The sequence below is a fragment of the Meriones unguiculatus genome, chromosome 4 (assembly GCF_030254825.1).
Source record: "Meriones unguiculatus strain TT.TT164.6M chromosome 4, Bangor_MerUng_6.1, whole genome shotgun sequence".
NCBI classification, from domain to species: Eukaryota; Metazoa; Chordata; class Mammalia; order Rodentia; family Muridae; genus Meriones; species Meriones unguiculatus.
This window is the reverse complement of record NC_083352.1, coordinates 15382561-15403233: the sequence shown is the minus strand read 5'-3', so window position 1 is coordinate 15403233 and position 20673 is coordinate 15382561. Positions and strand designations below refer to the sequence as shown.

The 20673-nt window shown below is 48.1% G+C and overlaps 1 protein-coding gene across 1 annotated transcript in view; it reads left to right on the top strand.

The window, feature by feature from the left end:
• Gpat4 (glycerol-3-phosphate acyltransferase 4) overlaps positions 1–7768 on the top strand; it is a 37638-nt gene extending 29870 nt beyond the window's left edge. Inside the window, exons 8-13 of the mRNA XM_021634817.2 lie at positions 109–224; positions 599–654; positions 1047–1132; positions 5168–5296; positions 5385–5464; positions 6061–7768. Of these exons, the coding sequence (XP_021490492.1) occupies positions 109–224; positions 599–654; positions 1047–1132; positions 5168–5296; positions 5385–5464; positions 6061–6169 (576 nt within the window). The 3' untranslated portion in view covers positions 6170–7768. The remainder of the gene's footprint in view (positions 1–108; positions 225–598; positions 655–1046; positions 1133–5167; positions 5297–5384; positions 5465–6060) is intronic.
• Positions 7769–20673: the final 12905 nt, after the last annotated feature.

The following is a 20673-nucleotide window of genomic DNA, read 5'->3' as shown; positions in this document are numbered from 1 at the left end:
GGTTGAGAGGCTTGGGTATGTGTTTTGTGGGATCAGGGTCCTCCCAGAGTGAGGAGATTTGTGTGAGAATGGCTTCACTACTAATTATTTCTCCCTGTCTGAGATTAGGTGGGACAGGTACACGGGGGCCTCATGGGTGTGATTCAAAGAGCCATGGTCAAAGCCTGTCCCCATGTCTGGTTTGAACGTTCTGAGGTGAAAGATCGCCACCTGGTGGCTAAGAGGTAAGTGGGCAAAATGTTCAGTTCTAGTTAGGAAGTAAGCAGAAAATATTTTGGGGGTCATTATTCCCTTTATACTGAGCCTATGTAGTTCTCATAATAAGGTTTTCCCCGAAATAGGACATGTAAAAAGTATGTAAATAAACTCAAATGATTTAGCAAGTTCTGTTTTCATTATATTTTTCCTAATAAACAAATTAGGAACCATCATTCAGTGGGGGAGTTTCTTATTTGTTTTGGGTGGTGCTGGGTGGGGCATTATACATAAAAGCAAATGCTCCATCACCAAGATACACTGACTGCAAGACAAAAAAAGCTTATATTGCTATTTGCAACCTATAAGGTTATGGCTCTTTTTTTGTTTCTTTGTCTTAAAGACTAACTGAGCACGTACAAGATAAAAGCAAGCTGCCCATCCTCATCTTCCCAGAAGGTACAAAGTGACTCAAATGTGGGAAAGTGGTGTGCCTGGGGGGGCAAGCCCATAAGCACTGGGTAGTATCTGGGGAGACTAAAGGCTTGGTAGATTCAGAAGTGTGCTGGCCTTGATAGTGTGCACCTGACCGGTGCAGGCTCCTTTCTGTGACACAGGCAGCAACCCAGCTTCTTGTAGATACTCCTTCAGTCTAGCCCTGCTGCTACCTAAGGCTGGGACAGTAGCCTAAGACAGAAAAGGAATAAGTATTGATTTGTCCAGCTTCCTTAGTGTCCACTCATGATTTGGGTTGATGACAGGTGTGTGCTATTTGAGGGATGTTTTGTAGTGCTACAAAAACACTGAGTGAAAATCCAGGAAGGAAGTGTTTTCTCTTGCATGTGTTTCAGGAACCTGCATCAATAACACGTCAGTGATGATGTTCAAAAAGGGAAGCTTTGAAATTGGAGCCACTGTTTACCCTGTTGCTATCAAGGTACGAGACCTCTGATGCCAGCTGGAATGCACAAGTGGGAAGTGGGGATTGAGCTAGTTAGGGCTACTCCTCTCTGTCCGCCAGCACTGCCAGACCACAGGGCAGAGAGTGGTGGAATCCACAGGGATGTGGGATGGATCAGAAGAGCAGCTGCAAACAGAAACTTGACAAGCTCTGTAGTTGTATCCTCACTATTTGTTCTTCAGAGACATCATTGAAATGTAGAGCACTTCGATTGCACAGGTGACTTGCTGCCAGGAGCAGGGGAGGGGTTGTAAGTTAGGTTGGTACACTGGGCGGAGAGGAGGGAATGGATGGATCCTTGTCATACTACCATGCTGCTATGCGCTCCACTGCCTTGGGTTTCAGTGTCCTCTCATCCCCGTGATGGAGGACTGGATCCTGGGAGCTTTTCCACTCTTGTTTCCTCCCTTCAGGAAGGAACTTGTCCTCCCTGGAGACATGAGATGGTTCAGCTAGTCAGCTTCCCTGTATCCCTCCATCCCCTCATCCCCTTATATCCTAGTACAGGTCTGTATTATTTCTGAAAGAATCTAGACTTTGTGGTATGACTCCCCAAGTAGGCTGTTTTCAGTAACGTTTGTGTACCTAGGATGACACTTAGAGCAGGGTCAGCAGTTTTGAACAAGTTTAATCCCTGCCTTTTCATGTCTGTTGTCGGCAGAGTGTGGTAGAAATGTCCCAGTTGGTTTTCAGCTTGCCAGGAAGAACACCACCTTCTGCCATCTAAGCAGAACACCAGGCCCACTAGTAGCTGAAGGTTGGCTGCAGGCCCAGCGGTGGGCAGGCCCTGGGCCGCCGTCAGTGGTGGATGACATGCCAGGGGAGAGTGTGGAGCAGGGTCTGTTGAGAAAGTGGAGCGTGGGGTCTGCGTCTCACTGTCGCAGTCAGGGTTCTCTAGGGGAGCAGACTGACAGGATGAATCTTCACTAGCGTTATTGGTCCCGGTAGTCCCACTGCCAGTCTCCCAGCAGCAGTCCAAGAATCTAGTAGTTGTTCAGTCTACAAGGCTGATGTCTTAGCTGGACTTCAGTATATGCCAGAATCCTGAAGACGTGGGCTCTAATGCCGGTGAAGGAATGGACTTGCCAGTTAGAATGAAACCAAGCAGGCAGAGAGAACACGCTTCCTTCTTCACGTTCTTTCCATAGGCTGCCAGCAGAAGGTATGCCCAGGTTAAAGGTGAATCTTCCCACTTCAGAAGGTCCAGATTAGGAGTAGATCTTCCCAATTCAAATGATTCATTTCAAGGGATTCAATCAAAATCCCTCACAGGTGTACCCCAGCCCTTTAGATTTTAGTAACTTACAGGTGTCAAGTTGGTAACCAAGAAAAGCCATCACACCACCAATGCCGTCCTGCAGTCCAGCATAATGGAGGCAGGTGGGTGAGGGACAAGGACTTTTATTAGCTTTTTTTAGTGACCAGCGGTTTTCCCCCACACTGTGTTAGCTCCTACAGCATCACCTGGGTGTGGTTAAACAGATTGCTAGGGCTCAGGCCAAATTCTGAGTGGCATTTTATCATGACCCTGGGTGATACTCAGGGTACTAGTCACACGAACACACTGGTACGTCCTCTGCTATGAATTGTGGTTCTCATCCATTGTGAAACATGAAATCTTGACAGAGGTAGGACTCCTGAAAAATAAAATGCATGTAAATTTTCATCCTGTTCACATATTACAAACTTCTATAGATAGTCTCTATTTTTTGTGAAAGTTCTGTCAGTATCTGAACTTGGGTAGCCTTAGCAGTGACAATGCTTTTACCACATTTCTACCAGAATTAAGTCACTATCTGGTTTTGAGAACGTTAATTTTGAACTTTTGTTTTGCTTTTCTTTGCTGTACAGTGTCTGACTGGCATAGAAAGAAAGAGACTCAGTTCTAAACAGGGGAGTTGATCTCTTACTCTTTATTATTATTTATTATAATTTTTTTTACTTTGTATCCTGGCTATAATTCCTCCCGTTTCCCCACACACACACATACACACGTTCCTCCCCTAATCCACTGATAGGGGAACCCTACTCTCCTACTATCTGACTCTAACCTATCAGGTCTCATCAGGACTGCATGAATCTTCTTTCTCTGTGACCTAGTTAGGACACCTTGCCAGGGTGAGGTGATCAAAGAGCCAGCCACTGTGATCTTTTATTCTTAACACAACTTCTACTCATGTACTTACAACAAAAGAGTCAGGTCTCCCTGTGCTGCCCAGGCTGGCCTCAAGCTCATCCTTTTCTCTGTTCTCCAGGTAGCTGGGATGGCAGGTGTACTCCAGTATGTTTGGCTATCTGCACTGTCTTTGTAATTATATGTCATAGATTAGTTTAGAACTTTTACTCTCCCTTGTTTCTTACTGGTATTAAAAAATTACTATTGCCATTTTCATTTTTTAAAATAATTTATTTTTATTTTATGGGCACTGGTGTTCTTCCTCCATGCGTGTCTGTGTGTGAGTGTAGGATCCCCTGGAACTGGAGTTACACATGGTTGTGATCTGCCATGTGGGTGCTGAGAATTGAACCCAGGTCCTCCAGAAGAGCAGCCTGTGCTCTGAACCTTGGAGCCGTCTCTCCAGCCCCTAGTATTGCTATTTTTAAATCTTATGCATATGGGTGTTTTTCCTGTGTGTGTCTGTGCACAGTTTTTGTGCCTGGTGTATAAGAAAGCCAGAAGACAGTATCAGAACCCCTGGAACCAAAGTTACAGATGGCTGTGAGCTAACATATGGGTGTTGGGAATTGAACCCAGGTCCTCTAGAAGAACAACCAGTGTTCTTAATATCTCTTCAGCTCCTATTAGTGGTATTTAAGGTGCATTCATTAAGGCATTACATTTCTTAGTTTTTATTAAGTCTTTGTTTCTATAAAACTGAACAACATTAATTATTTAGTTTTTATTCTGAAATCACAAACTTAGACTGGGAAGGCCTAAAAGATTGGACAGTTGAAACCCTATTCACCGGCACATGAATCTCCATGAGAGTGCTCTACAGTCATCATCCTACAGGAAGAGCAGCAGTGGTTCCTAGTCCTGTGGAGTAGCTTTTGAAATTCTTCTTTCATTTATGCATTCTCCTTGCTGATCCTTTGCTTTGTGATTCTGCAGTCAATGCACTTCCTTATCCATCTCTTCAAACACTTGGTAGAAACTGCTCATGCTTTATGCTCAGGCGGCTTCTTAATGCCCCAGCTTTTTCTGTTACTTCTCATATACCTTCCCTCACCAGGCTTTCCTACTCCTGAGATTACTATAGTCAAATAGTTCAATAGCTGCAGTCACGTTTCTCAGAAAACACATTTGAAACAGCCTTTTCCCTTTATTAAAGTCATTAGTGAAACCCAAGTACCCAATACACCTGCCTTGTTGAGACCTCATGAGTAGTGGGTGTGAACCAATTTGCTAATGTATACTGGTGATTAAATTAGCAGAGTTTCCTACCCAAACAGAAATTTACTTTGTTAGAATTGCAAATATGTAAATTGTATTTGCAATACTTAAGTATATTTACAGTATACTTAATAGAATATTAGAAGCTTTGTATGTGTTTCTTGTTCTGGAGCCTCAATTTTTTTTTTGAATGTCTTATGAAAAAGTAGGTGATTAAATACATGTGCCTTTGTTTAGATATACACTATGTGCATAAGAAGATAGGCCTTATAAGAAAGGAAAGGGTCCATGAAGCAAGCGCAGGAGAATTTTCTCAGTTGTTGAACCTGGGAAATTAGTGTTTGATAGTATGTTACCCTGCAGTGTGTTTTCAGATTGTCTGAAACCTTTGTTTGCCTGTGTGAGTGCAGGGCTATCTGAGGCAGGGACTGTTTGGAAGGACTTCCCTCATGGTCTGAATTTAATCTGGAGGCAGCCAGGAGGAGGGCTGGAGGTCGGAATACCATGTGTGTAGAGCCACATTAGCAGTGTTTACATGGGGCTTGATCCCTGTGGGCCCATCACCAAGCAATGGTCAGAGGCTCGTTCCTTATATCCAGCCTTCTCTCCTTCTGTAGTATGACCCTCAGTTTGGTGACGCCTTCTGGAACAGCAGTAAGTATGGGATGGTGACGTACTTGCTGAGAATGATGACCAGTTGGGCCATTGTCTGCAGTGTTTGGTACCTGCCTCCTATGACCAGAGAGGTAGGTGTCCCCAGTCCTCCAGTGCAAGTCTTAAGTGCTACTGTGACCAGGAGTCGGGCGGAGTGTTCCCATTCATTCTTTGTTGCAGAAAGATGAAGATGCTGTGCAGTTTGCTAACAGAGTGAAGTCTGCCATTGCTCGGCAGGGAGGATTGGTAGACCTTCTCTGGTGAGTAGAGCTGATTCCAGAGAACCTTGCAGCTCTGAGGCAAAGGCCTTCCTCTCCCCCGGGCACAGAAATGAAACCTGCTGGCCCTAGAGAAGCAATGGCCAGACTCCTTACCCTAGCTCTAGTCTGTAGGTGTCATCCTCAGGAACATGGCCTGTGGCCTTGCCTAGTCTTCTGGGACTTCCAGACCATTTATGCCTTGAGGTAGGGACAACCTGCCTCTTGGAGACTTCAGAGGGAAGAATGTGGAGTTTCCTTTGCTACGTTATCTTCCTGTCTCCTAGAACAGGAGATGATACACTGTTGTCTGTACAGCTACTTACTTGTGCCATGGTAGTATGAAAGCAACCAAAGAGAATACATGAAGAAGCAGCTATGGATGGGTCCCATTGAAACTTCTTTACAAGAGCAGATGTGAGGCAGAATGTGAGCGCTAGTTCCATGGGTCTGGATTAAACCCTAGCATCTGCAGTAGTTAAACGAGAGGTAACAGGAACCTGCTCCTGTTCCCTGCCAGATTTTCCTGGGACATTAGCCACATAATGCTCTGCTGACCACTGCCTTCTCTGCCGCTATAAAAGCCTTTGTCTTTTCAGGGACGGTGGATTGAAGAGAGAAAAGGTAAAGGACACATTCAAGGAGGAGCAGCAGAAACTGTATAGCAAGATGATTGTTGGCAACCATGAGGACCGGAGCCGGTCCTGAGCCTCTGTCTTGCACTGGCTGGAGCCGCCACCTCTAAATCCTGATGTGTGAACCAGCTGGAGTTGTTGCTGCCACAGCCTCTACCATCATCCCCGCCACCCACTGCTGCATCCTTCCAGACTCGCCCTCAGGCTGTTCTGGACTCCAGGACTCGAGAGTCTTCAGGGCTCCATGGCTGCCTGCTCTGCTCTAACCAGAGTGCTGCTGGCTGGGGCTCCCTGGGACAGAATGCCTCTTGTTCCTTTATAGTAAGCCTCTAAGAGGAATGCCATTAAAACAGCTCTCTGTTCTGTGCTAGCTGCTGAGAAGGTGGTCCTGTTCTTGCCCTGACAGAATGCTGGGTGTTACTGTGTAGGGGCATCCATGCTGGGGAAAGTCAGAAAAGACACTGCTGAGGCGGGTGCCTAAACAGCCTCCAACCTCGGTTTTGAGGTGGGACAAAAAGAAACTGTCTTCGGGATGTTCATTTCAGTAGCAAGTGGAGTCATAAGTTCCTGTGTTTCTACGTACGAAGATCACCAGAGGAGATAGGAAGAAACCACTGGGACCCTGGGCAGCTGGCTAGCCCCAGGAGTCTTTTGATTCAGACTCCAGGCTGAGCCTGAATGCCTCACATGACTTGTCTGTTTAGTATGTCTCAGTTTGCCTGTTTGTCACATGGAGTTGCAGAGAAAGGGTGATGATGCCTACCTCACAGGGTTGTTGTGGGGTCCCAGTGCTACTGTATTGAAGGAAATGCATGCTGCTCTCTCAGGGACAGCTTTGTAGAAAGTGGCAGGACAAGGTCAGAGCTCACAGCTGCTGCCCAGGGTCTTTAAACTTGTTTTGTGAGTAAATAAAACTGGATGGTAAATGAATTTAGGGACTTTGCCTTCACTCTCGGGAAATGTGTGTCTTCTGTGACACTGTGGCGCCTGGAGAAGACCCTGGACGGCAGGGTCTGCACTACTATGGAAGGAGTTAGTACTGCTCAGAACGGAGGGGAACTTTGATACTGCGTGTTTTCAAGTCTTTGTATTGTTTTCAGCTTAGACACAGTTTTCTCCCAGATGAGAGTCATGGGAAGCAGGGTGTGTTGATGGGTTTGGGGAACAGAAAAGGGGATCGATCTGCAGTCAGTGGCATTCTGGATTTGAGCATGGAGGGACATATTAGGGGCAAGGATGGAGCAGAGGTGCTGGGAAGAAGTGCCGAGTGAGGTGGTAGGGTGGGTGTAGTGCCCGTGCTGGAGGGGAGATGACAGGCCTGCAAGCCCTACAGTCACTGAGGACAGATCCAAAGTCAGCCACTCTGCCGTTTCCTCTGAGGCCCACCAACTTCGAATCCCTCCACAGGAAGATTACCCTGCTTACCCACGTGCCACTGTTACGTCATGGCACTTTTCAAAGTGACGGAGATACCCATCTCCAAGTCTGGGATTTGAGGACATTCTCAGAGTGCAGCCTGCCTCCCGAGGCTATGAACTGATGCCACTCTGAAGCTTGAGGACCCCGTGGTGTCACCCCTCGCTTCCTGTCACCTCAGCCTCCCATTTCCTCCTGCCTGCTCCGTTCCCAGTGGAAAACACTTTTCAAATAAAAATGCCTATGACTTTAAGAACAGCCTCTTGGGAGCTATTTTACAAATGTTCAAAAATAAAAGGTGGGTTTCATCTTACATAGAATGATGGTAGCATTTCAGTGCTGTCCTTTAAACATGTCTAGGTCCAGATGTCCTTTAAAACTTGCCTTTCTGTGGTTTATGGCTTTGATTCATGATGTATGTAGAGGTTTAGTCTTGTGTTTACCTGGCTCCCAACCCACTCACCTGTGATGCCGCAGGGACCAAGGAGGAGGACTCCGTGCGTCTTTCCGGGCGCTCAGGCTGCTTACCTTTGTAACTGGGTCCTGCAGGGTCTCGTAGTGGCACAGGTCTTACATCTAAAGTTCCCAGCGTGCCAGAAACTGGGTCCCAAGGGCAGCCTGAGTACCAGAGAACTCCCACCCCACTTGTCAACCTTTGCCGTGATGTCTTTATTGTCTTAAATTTGGTGACTTCTGATGCCTTATCTACCTCTGAAACTTCAGTAGGTGTTCACTGTCTGAGGGAGAGTGTGTGTGTGTGCATGTTTGTATGTGTGCATTTGTGTGGTGGTGCGTGTGGGGTCCAGAGGACAGCCTGAGCTGTCCATTCCACAGTTGGGACTTGCCTTGTGTTTGAAACTGCAATTAACAGTAGAAGCCACCCTCCTAGCTTTTGTTTGTTTGTTAACACTGGTTCTAGGAGTCCAAACTCAGATCTTCATGCTTGCAGTGCAAGTGCTTTATTGACTGAGCTCATACTCCAGCTCAAATTTCATTAAAACCCACTGCTCAGATGTGAGCTCTGCACCCTGAAAGTGTGTGGTTCTGAAACAGAAGCCCACATCACCACTGCCCTTGTCCCCAGGACATTTGTGCTGGGCCCAAGCCTCCTGGGTAGTTGGAGTTGCAGATCGCAGACAGATTTCACTCAGATATGATGACTTTTTACCAGCTACTTAAAGAGCTTTCTCGTCAGGGTGGTGAAACTCCCCTGATATTAAAATTTCCCTGATAGAGAAAGGAAGCTCGGTAGAAGGATGCCAGCCTGGCCAGGGCACCGTGAGCAAAACTTGATGGAGCTGGTTTACACTGAGAACCACTCCCTTTTGGTACCCTTCAGAGATGAAAGAGAGCTTTGATGTGTGAGATGCTGGGCCAGGCAGCAGCAAGGGGCTTTCAGGTCTCGACAGACTTGTCTGGGCACCACCAACCTGATTGCCGTGTGGAAACCTGGCCTGTAAACCCTGCTGTTCCCTTCTAGAATTTACCAACCTGGGTGGGGTTTTCTGCTGGCCCCATGTTGGCTGCAGGTGCCATCCACCTGTGAGGCACCTTAGTTGCCAGACTCAGTTTCTCGAGCTACACCAACCTGTGTGGCCTGGGATATGCCATCTCATGCACACAGACTCTTGGACAGGCTAAGAGATGACCATCCAGCCATCCATCTTTCCTCGCACGCACACCCCTCTCCCCCAGTCAATATGTCTCTCTCCGATGGGAAAGTTAATAAATTTTGCTCTAGATTAAAAGTATTGATTATTTCATTTGTAAACAATAAATAAAAAGGAGGAACTTTTCACTGCACCCGGGCTAGCGTCTGGTGTATTTTGCTGGTGAAATTTTGCTCTCTGTAGGGGGGTGGGCTTCTCATATGCATTCCGTCCGGCTAGCAGCATTGATTTCCTATTAGTCTCCCAGCACCACCCAGTAACACATCATTTCAGTACCTGCTATTAATGGTCTTTTGATAAATAATCACTTGTAAGTCAATAAATTTTTATTAAACACTGTAGCTCTTTGATTTATTAAAATCCGACCATGTTTGTCTGGGAGAAAAGGGATGCTGAATTGAAGTGGAGATTTTCATACATCTTCCTGACGCGGAGCAGTCACTGCACACCCCAGAGAAAAACAATTGCATTTTAACAGAAACAAAACAGCCGAGTTTGGAACTTGGGCCCAGGGAAACTTTATCACAGTCAGTGTGGAGCTTGCTCTGCCAGCTCTGCCGGGAGCAATAGGCCAGCAGGAACTTGTGCTGGCCTCTGAGCAGTGCAGTCCCTGCTTGACTGCCTCTGGGTGGCACTCAAGGGCCTGGGCAGGTCCCTGGGGCACATACTGAACAACCTTTCCCAGGGTCAAGTAGACACTGGGTCAAACACCTGTTGGAGCAGATAGTTAAAATGGACTGAAGACTATAGGATCTTTTAGCTATCTCTCCAGCCATACTACCAAAGCCACGTCCAGGTCAGGGAATGGCTAGAGACTATGAATGTTGATTATATTTAAGAGTCAGATTGCAAGCCTTTTTTTTTTTTTTTTTTTTTTTTTTGTGGGCTTTTTGTTGGCACAAATTTTTGACGCTTTAAGCCTGGCTGCAGGCCAGTTGCTCTGTGGAGCTGCTCAGTCAGAGTCCCTACCCAGGGGGACCTTAAAGGAAAACAAGGCTGGAAGGGCAGAACAGCCGGGGCCGGAGAAGTCCCTCAGTGGTAAGAGCTTGCTGCTCCAGGAGCCCAGTTATTTCCCAGCGCCGACAGCAAACAGCTTACAAGCTGCCTTTAACTGCAGCTATAGGGCCTCTGAGGACACGCGTACATACTTAAATAATCTTTTAAAAACACAGCTGAAAGCACTTCTCCCTAGTCCTACTCATGGCGATCTGTCGGTACCTAGTGCGGTGAGCAGTGATGGGCAGGGACTTGGGAAGGAGTCCATGAGCCGGGTGTGCACACCTTTAACCCCAGAACTCTGGAGGCAGAGGCCGGTGGTTCTCTCAATTCAAGGCCAGCTGGATCTACATAGTGAAGTCTAGGCCTGTGGGGAATACATAGTAAAACGCTATCAGGAAAAAAAAAGCCCACTGATGCCCTTTAATGTTTTTACCTTCTTTGGGCTTTCTCTGTTGCTGTGAAGAAGGAGCTTCCTCTAATGGTCTAGGGTGGGCAGAGCTGCCATCAGGGGACCTTGAAAAGTGAACAGCAAGTGAGTATTATCAGTACCATCTGGAGTATGCTTCTTTCCATAGATGCAGGAGGTTGGTAGGGGAGCCTGACTCCTAAGGACTTAGAAGGAAGCCTGTACCCCAGCCCCAGTCCCAATGTCATGGAGTGCTGTTCCAGGCCTGGGAATCCAAAGGAAACATGAATACAGCTTTCTAGAGCACGAGTGACTCGGATTTTCATGTACAAAATTCAAGTGTGTTATTACTATTTTATTTTACAACAGTGCAGGCTTGGCCTTGAACATAATCTTACACTCGGCCTCCTGAGCATAAGATCACAGGCGTGTGCCACCACACCCAGCTCAGTCGAGGTGGAAAAACTCCCTAACCTTTGTTGATTCACCTCACTTCTGCCCAGATTCAGCCATTCCATTCTGGGAGGTCTTTGGTGGAGAAGGGGGGCAAAGAGTCGTCTTGGAGGCAGCCTCCTCGGCTCCCAAGATGACTTCCCGTGAGGCCAAAAGCCATCGGGGGGAGAGTGGCTTGCCGGAAGTTCCTGTTCTAGCTGAAGCTGGGACAAAGATGGCATCACAGAGGACATTGCCCACCAGGTACCCCACCACCTGTTGATTCCAGGAGACCAAGGGAATAGCAGAGATTGGGAATCTCCCTTGGTAGGAAGGGGGGAGACATGCTTCTAGAAAAGAGGGTCTGGTAATCCTAGGCATAGCTGGGACCATTTCTTCTTCCCTTGACTCCACGGGCCTGTGGCCACATTTGAAGTACATTCGAGCGGCTTCCTGGATCACCGATGCAGGTCAGAATGGCTGGAATGGGCTAGAACCGCACCTACCACCTTCCCACTTGGTCCCATGAGCTTCAGTGAAAGATGGCCTTGGGCTCCCAAGCCCTGCATCCCATCGCAGGGCCTAGGCTAGGGTCTGACTCTTCCTTGAGCAGCAGGTGGCGGCTGGAGGCAACCAGAGGCATGAGCCCTCCTGCTCAGCCCTGCTCCTTGTGCCTGACGCTCCATCCTGGGTCCCGAGAAGGCTTGCTGCAGCAGATTGACCTGCGAGCTGTGATTTGTCATCTCCGAGACAGGAGCTGTTTTCTCTTGCTTCAGGAGGCCCCTTCGACACCTGCTTTATTTTTCTTCCTGCGCTGACGTGACGGGAGACAGGTGTTAAACTACTTAATCACTTTAAAATTGTTTTAATTTTCTGTTTTTTATTGATCGCTCCAGCACCAATTAATCAGCTCACTGGACCAGGCAGTTAGTACATTAAAAATTGTCAGGGAGGCCGTGCATCTTGCAAAATGTCTAAAAAAATATTCGGCTAACAAATTTTGTTTTTCCTATGGCATGCAACAGCCCTTGGCCCATGGAACTCCCACGCAGAAAGGACTCCTTCCTCTGGGATCTCGATGTCGGGATCCCAGGAAGAACCCTGGCCCGTGCCTTCTTTAGAGGCAAGCAGACGCAGGAAGCTTTGGACCAAGTGTTTGCAGCTCCCTTCCACTGTCGTTTGTGGGGCAGCCCTAAGTCGGTTCTAACCAGGTTTTCACACAGTAGCTAGGTTCCCTTTCCAGAGAACATCCGCACTTCCAACTTTCTTTCTGCTGGTGTTAAAGCTTCCCCACCCCCGGATAGGGGGGTGGGGGCAAGGGCTGGCTGAACTTGGTCAACTCTCTTGGCAGGCAGCTGTGTGGAACTGCCTTCTCCCTGTCCCCACAGCAATGGTCCTGAAGCCCTTTCTGGGGAGCCACGCCGCCATCCCTGTGCCCTGTGCTCCTAACCCTTGGCTCATCTGTAATCACCCCCACATGACAACGATTCTGAAATGGCCTGGTTGTGCTTTCTGAGTTACACAAAGCACAGATGCTCTCCGGGAAGCCCAGCATATCACCTCTGGAGAGCAAACACTTGTATTCCCATCTCCCCATTTGGGTCTGATCTCCTATCGCTTAGTGAGGGCAAGTCCTTCATTATTTCCTGGAACAGTTTCACTGTTATTAAGCCTGCCTGAATAATCTGGATTATTGCTGCTTCCCAGGGGCGGGGGGGTGCCCTCACCCCAAAATGTCTTTCATCCACTTTCCTCCTCTAGGTACAGGTATCTTATTCCCCATGAGAACAAGAAAGTCGCTTTCACTCCGTTCTCACGGGGGACTCTGCCAAACCCCAGGCAGCTTTTTCAGAATCAGAGACAACCCCCCTCCAGATCCTCTCTGGAAGGGCCAGGACATGAGCCCTGCACTGGAGATGTGAGGCCGCCTAGGGGCAGGCCCTGTGTACCGTGCATTCTGGTGGCTGCCCTCAGCCCCACCTGCCCTGTATTAATTGTTATGTGATTGGGTTAGGAAATATAATCCAGTATTGATTTTCTCTCTGGATGCCATGGCTTTATTTGCTCACATCTGCCTTGTGTTTAATTGGTGCTTTGCTCTGCAAACAAGAGCTCGTATCAGCCTGTTGGGTTTCTTTTCCCTGGGCACACTGGCATGCACACACCCCAGCACCCCCCTCCCTCTCAGCCTCTCCCTGACCCTCTCACCTCCAGGCATTCCTAGGGTGTGAGGGGAGTAGGCAATGACCCAGAAATGCCTTTTTTTTTTTAAACACTTGACCTCACAAGGGTGGGTTGATTTCTCTTTGTGTGTGTGTGTGTGTGTGTGAGAGAGAGAGAGAGAGAGAGAGAGAGAGAGAGAGAGAGAGAGAGAAATTTGGAGGGGAAGGAAAATTGTCTTTGGAGTCAGACCTGGCTTGATAGCTGCCTTCTCTGTGTATATGACCCGAGGCTAGCCCATTGCCTTTTGCTGTATTCTTATGTCCCTACCTTATTGAAGAATCCTGCTGTGTGGGATTCTCGGAGACCGTGCGTCAGCGCAGACAAGGCTTGGCACGCTGTAGGTGCTCAGTAAACAGCACTCCCTTTGTCCTCCAGCCTTTGCAGCTTCGTATTGCCTGTTAGAGAGCAGCCTTGGCATGGAGATCAGGCGGGGGCACCTTGTCTGTGTGGACTGGTTGTGGTTGGTGACCCCTCACCTTGCCTGCACCCAGAACTTCTGTTTTCTCCTGTGCTGGTTTTGCCATTTCTACCACACCCAATCTGGCGCCTGTATTTATTTTTTTCTTTTTTTCTTCCTGGGCTGGCTTCTGGCCCGGCTCACTGTGGACTCTCTGTAGTGAGGGGAAGGTGTAGGAGCTGGAAGTAAACACTGGCTTCCTGTGACACACACTAACTTCGCTTGTTTGGACAGGTGAATGTACCACCCTCACGTGCGCAAGATTAATGGCGCTTGTTTCCGCTGGGAGAGGCCCGTGTGGACCCTGTACACTTGTTTGCTGGGCTGACGGTAGAGACCGAAGCTGCAGACTTCAGGTCTGCTGTGTCCAATGCTGTGGTTCCTGCCTAGGCCAGGGGCAGGAAGAAGAATTGCAGGTTAAGGAGCGGAAGCTGCCTGAGTCCTGTCCCTGAGGGGGTAGTTTTTATAAGAAACCCGTCCCAGGCGATTTCAAGTGGATCTAGGAGCTTGACCGGCCCTTCGCTCCAGGCTCATGTAGACCTGAGACAGGAGTGAGGAACTGTGGAAGGGGTTCACAGGGAACGGGCACAGGTGACGTAGGTGACGTCACAGGTATGATGCCACAGGCATGACGTCACAGGTATGGTGGCACAGGGATGACGTCACAGCACATGACTGTTGCATGACTTTGGTAACCGCATGGAACAGCCCGTGGCAGATCACGAAGAGGAGCCGGGACCTGGATATGCTTCCTCCAAAGTCCACATGTTAATAGCTTCATTTCCATTTGGGAGGTGGTAAGTGTGAGACTAGGGACACTTGGGAGCTTTGGTTCATTTGGGGTACGCTCTTGAAGGGTATCTGGGGATGCTAGCCCTCCTTTTCTCTCTCTCCCTCTCAGCTTCTTGGCTCTCATGAGGGAGCAGCTTTGCTCAGCCATCTATCGTTCTCTCCCGTCATGCTCTGCTTCACCTCAGACAAAGCAATGGAGCCAAGAGTGCTAGTTTTATGTCAACTTGGCGGACACAAGCTAGAGGCATTGGAGAAGAGGAAGCCTGCGTTGAGATGCAGCTGTACTCGAGACTGTTCACTCTTCATTAGTGATTAATGGGGGAAGGGCTCATTATGGAGCCAACCCTGGTAGTCCTGGCTGCTGTAAGAAAGCAGGCTGAGCAAGCCACGAAGAGCAAGGCAGTAAGCAGCACCCCTCCATGGCCTCTGCAACAGCCCTTGCTTTTCTGAGTTCCTGCTCCGTTTGAGTTTCTGCCTTCATTTCCCACAGTAGATTGTGACTCAGGATATGTAAGCCAAATAAACCCTTTCCTCCCCAAGTTGCTTTTGGTCATGGTGTTTCCTCACAGCAATAGTAACCCAAACTAAGACACCCAGGAACCATGGGCCCAGACCTCCAAAACTGTAAGCCAACTGTGCCTTTTCTACATGTAGGTGACCATGTCCCTGTGAATTGCAAAACACGGTAACAGGAAGCTGCAGGACTGAGGAGTGTTGCATTTCCAGGGGCTTCCAGATGGGCCACTGCCACTGTTGGGGTCCCCTAAGCATCTTCCAACTGCAGTACAGGTCTTTTCCACACAGGCAGCCTCTCACCCTCCAACCAGCCAACGCAGTGCCGGAACTCGAAAGCCCATGTTGCTTTTTGCCAGGACACAGCTTCAGAAAGTTAGCAGGTTCTAAGAAAACAGTGTCTTGGGCAGCTGGAAAAATGGCTGTCCGTCTAACAGCACTGGCTGCGCTTCCAGGAGTCCTGGATTTGACTCTCAGGACCCACGTGGCAGTTCAACTATCATCTGTAACTCCAGTTTGAGAGGTTCGGACCCCTTCTTCTGGCCTCCTCAGGCACCAGGAACAAATGTGGTACACAGACTTACATGCAGGCAAAACACCATACACATAAAATAAAATTTTTTTAAGAAAAAACTTTGAAGCCTAGGAGCCAGTTGGGGTTTTCTGGGTTGTGCTCTCCTTTCAAGACACAATGGAGGGTCACTGTCCTGTCTCCAGCCTTCTTCAAAAAGAACTTTTGTCCTGCCATTTGGATATTTGTCATCTGGGCACAATTCAGGTAATTTGTGAACAACCTCAGGGTGTAGGGATAGACAGACAGTAGGTTTCAGCTGAGCTGAGCTTTTAAAGTCACTGCTGTTCCCCTCTCTCCACTCTGTGTGTCTTAGGGCACTGACTAGCCGGCTCATTCCAGTTTATCCCCCACACCCAGGGGGTCCTAGGAACCCTTAGGCATCTGATGAGTCCTCTGGCTGAGGTGCCCCTGCTCTATCCAAGGAATCTATAGTTTACCAAGAAGGCACAAAGCCGAGCAGAACTATGGGCGCTGTCCAGGTGCATTGATGCACACTGACCAGTGACCTCTGACCTGGCGCTCCTTCGTCCTTGGCAGCTTTGGCGTCTAACGCCTCTGTATAGTCAAGGGTGCAACGCAGTGCTGTCTTACACCTGGAAAACATGCTGTCATCTCTGGCTTCACACTTATGAGGGGACCTTGGACAGGCCTCCGCAAGGCTGCAAATTGGTACTAAAACCTGATTCGTAGCCCGCTGTGGTCACACACGCCTGTAACTGCAGCACCAAGGATGAAGGGACACAAGAATTGACACAGGTTCCAGGCTAACATGTCTACATAATGAGCCTCAGGCTACTCAGGGCTACATAATGAGACCCTGTCTGTGTCAAACACAAAACACCAACATACAGGCCTGATTGCCTGATTACAACCAGGTTACCTTAGAATCACATGCAACAATGCACAGTGATGTAATCCCTATAAAAATCCCAACGTCCTTTTACACATGAGAAAAAAAAAAAAGGCCAAATAGCTAAGGCAAACACAGCAAAATGAACTAAGTTTGGGGCCATAGACATTTCCTGACTTCAAACTGTACTACACAGCTACAGTAATTAAAACAGCATTCTAGAGAGATGAAAACAGACACTCTGAGTAATAGAGCTGAATACAGGCCCAAATGTACGAAGAACATGCAATAGGAAAAGGACAGCCTTCCTCCTCAGTGCTGAGAAAACACCAGAAATACATCATGCTTTCGTAGGGTTAGCTATTGTCCTAATTTAGTGACCAGCTTAAGGTGCCCCTTTGTCTCCTCCTACTCCTCCTACTCTTCCTCCTCCTTCTCCTTCTTCTTTTTCTTTTTTTAAATCTCCACCCTGAAGGAGATTTTTCCTGGGTTGAACAGGTCTCACAGGAGCTGAATGTGTAGGTTTCTCATTAAGACAATTTTGCCTTTCACCAATAGGACTTGCTGCCTAGGCAGGTACTGGCCATGGTCCCTTCTCAAGGGAGAAGAGCAGACTTTAGCTCTTTGGAAAAGAGGAAGAGCAAGCAGTTTTACAGAGCAAAAGTCAGTAGATCAGTGGTTCTGCTGTCTCAGATCAGAGACACTTTCTCACTATGTTTTATTACTATGTAAACTAGTATTTCCTCAGTAAGCTTGTTAATCATAATGTCAGAGGTTGCTATTTTTCCTCTTCTCTGTCACTGTGGGAAAATATTTTTAAGTTATACATTCAAAAAGGGTTAACATCTAGATTATATAAGGTACTCAAGAGCTAGACAACAAATAACTCAATTAAAATTTAGGGGACTTGGCTGGACAGTGGAGACAAAAATGCCTCCCAGCACTTCGGAGACAGAGGCAGGTGGGTCTCTGAGTTCAAGGTCAACCTGGGCTACAGAGTAAGTTTCAGGACAGCTAGCACTACACAGAGAAACCCTGTCTCAGAAAACCAAAACCAAATCAAATCAAAACAAACAAAAACAAAAACTACTACCATCACTACCAACAAAAATCCTTAGGGGACTTGAACAGCTGTTTTTCAAAAAAGATGTGACCAACAAATGTATGAAAACTGCTTACCTGGGCTAGCCATCAGGAAACTGCGAATTAGGAGCAACCTTTCCCTCCAGCGCTAGGTTGAGCCCAGAGCCCTGTGCATGCCGGACAAGCACTTTATCACTGAGCCCCCCTTCCAGTCTGGGGAATGAATTAAAATCATGAGGAGACATCATCTCCAAACTGAGTGGTGCAGATGTGACTAACTGGAGTCTTGTACGGTCTTCGGGTGGTCAAATCAGCATAATGAAACATGGTATAGGAGTTCCCCAAACGAGAACAGAACCGGATCCAGGTACCCTGAGTCTTTACTCAAAAGGTCTGAAATCAGTCTCTAGAGGAGATATTTCTCTGTTCGTTGCAGCGCTCTCCACAATAGCTTTGGTGTGGTGGCAGCAGGAGAATTCTGAAAGATGAGTGCTGTGCACGTGAGGGAGTTCTCTTCCTCCTTAGGAAGGAGGAAGGCCTGGGCCACAGCGTTGTGGCTCAGCTGCTGAGAGCTGCTGCTAAGCCCGATGAGCTAAGTGGATTCCCCAAGTCCTAAATGGTGGGGGGAAAAAACTGACTCCCGAAAGTTCTCCTTTGACCTCCATGAACCCCTCCCATACACAAATAAGTAAATTTAGTAAAACTTTTTAAATGAAATTTGGACAAGATGGGTGAAACTGGAGAGCATTCTATGCATATAAATAGAGAACAGAAGATCAGTGCTCCACAATCTCACCAAACTCAGAATCAGAATCGGAGAGCAGAATGGTGGTCACTGAGGCAGGCGAGAGAAACAAGGGCATCAACCCCAGACAAGGAACAGGGCGGTTTCTGTTTCCGGCTCTCTTGTGCAGTGTGGTGAATGTGTTTCATGTTAGTGTGTGTCCAGACTTAGCGGCTCTTACTGATGGGCATGCCCTGCACCGAGTGCCTTCCTTGACATTAGCTGACTGAGTGCTTCCGATGAGCCGTGTTGTGCAAGGGTCAACTTAGTCAGTACTTGATGCCTCTGATTTTAGAGTCTACTGGGTCCTCCTGTCCCTTTAAGACATGCCTGGGGCGCTGAGACCAGGAATTCCCCTCTTTCTTCATAGCTCATCTTCTTTGAGACTAGAAGCATCTTTGAAGCTCGGGAGCTGGTTTCCTCAATGGTGTCAGCAGTTCCAACTGTGCAGAGCTAGGCACACACACACCACACACACACACACACACACACACACACACACAACTCAAACACATAAACACACAGACACACATACATGCATGCACACCCAAACAAGCTCACACAAACACATGCACACACCCCAAACAAGCTCACACAAACACATGCACACACCCCAAACAAGCTCACACAAACACATGCACACACCCCAAACAAGCTCACACAAACACATGCACACACCCCAAACAAGCACACACAAACACATGCACACACCCCAGACCAGCACACACAAACACATGCACACACACATACACACGTATATACTCCGTTGGTCCGCCCTCTGTCCTGTTTTAGTGTTGTTATTCTTTCAGTCTTGCTTTTATTTACTTGGTTTTGGTGCTGAGGGTTGAACCCAGGGTGGAGTGCTAAGCCTGTCCTCCATCGCGGAGCTGTGTCCCAGCTCTTATTTTCATCCAACCGGTTTTTTTATTTGTAATTTGTCTTGTTTTAGACAAGGGTTTGCCCTATAGCTTTGGATGTGCTCTCTTTACAAAAGAAACTTTAGACAAAATTTTATCACACAAACGTTGTCATGTAATTGGTTTCTTCTCTGTTTTGTGCACAGAAAAGCTGCTTCTGAATTTCCCATCTGCCAAAGCCGGGCCCTGCAATCCCAACTGGGAGTGAATGGTAGTAAAAACGTAGGCTGGTCTCAGTGTAGGCACATTCTCCTGCCTCAGCCTCTTAGGCACCGGGATGATAGGTGTCTACTACCATGTCAGTCTTAAATTTTAATCTATTTTTGTTACTTAAAGTTTCATTCATTCCCACTTTTCTATTATTGTGTTTTTTTGTTATAATTAAAATTAGGAGCCAAAGCAGGAAGTTGCCCAGTGAGAGCTATTTGGCTTCTCTGGTTCCTTGTTACCAAGAAGTTATAAAGGAGGTATGATGGAACTGATTCCTAAGGATTTCTGAAGCACGTGGAACAGTACAGGACACATTACAAATATCGCGAAAGCTCGGACCAGCAAGGTCAGCAGCGGAGCTGGCTGTGATGGCTGCACCAATGATACAGCGAACCATGAGAGTGCTGTTCAGAAAGCAGGGTGAGCTCATGCGCCTGGAGCATGCTGGCCAACGTTTCTGCCTCAGCATCTTCGTCTGCAGGAGAGCAATGCCAGCCACCTGCAGCAGGCTGAAGGGCACAGGACCCTTGCAAGAGTCCTTTGCAAGGACTGGAGTCTTCTTTGCACCCTAGACCATGGCATTTCAGGGAGCCGGCAAGAGCCCCTGTCGCATCCTGCGGAAGCCGACTGAAGCCTAGAGCAGCGTGCACAGACACAGAAGCCTGTGGTGGCCAGGCAGGTGATGTGAGCCTGTGGACTCCAAATGTTGAATGGGAAGTAAAGGGTGTGTGTGTGTGTGTGTGTGTGTGTGTGTGTGTGTGTGTGTGTGTAAAAGCATGTGTCTAAGATGGTGCAGCTGTAGTCCACAGTTCCAAAAGAGTCTCCAGTGAGTGAACCCGCCCCTCCCCCATAGAGCCTTTCATGACCCCCCTGGCAGCAGCTGACCCACGGGGGGGGGGCACATAAAGGAGCCAGTAGCTATGACTGTCAGCCCACGGGTCCCAGCCTTGACCACTAGTGTGAACTGGGAAAGGAAGAATATGGTCCTAACTGCGCGTGCCCTTTCTGGGCTCAGCCCAGTTCACTGGATTCCATCATCTCACGGGATTTGTCTTCCAGCCTCATTCTGTAGCTAGGGCACCAGCCTTAGAGAGAAATGAACTGGCTTAGTCACAGCGCTGCTCCAGCTACTACTTGCCAAAGTGAAGAGCCACACGCAGGCCTTCGTCTTCACACACCTGTCCCGCTACACCCCAGTGCCTGAGCCCGGGTGATTCTCATCCTTGGAGACTAGAAGTCTAAGATCAAGGT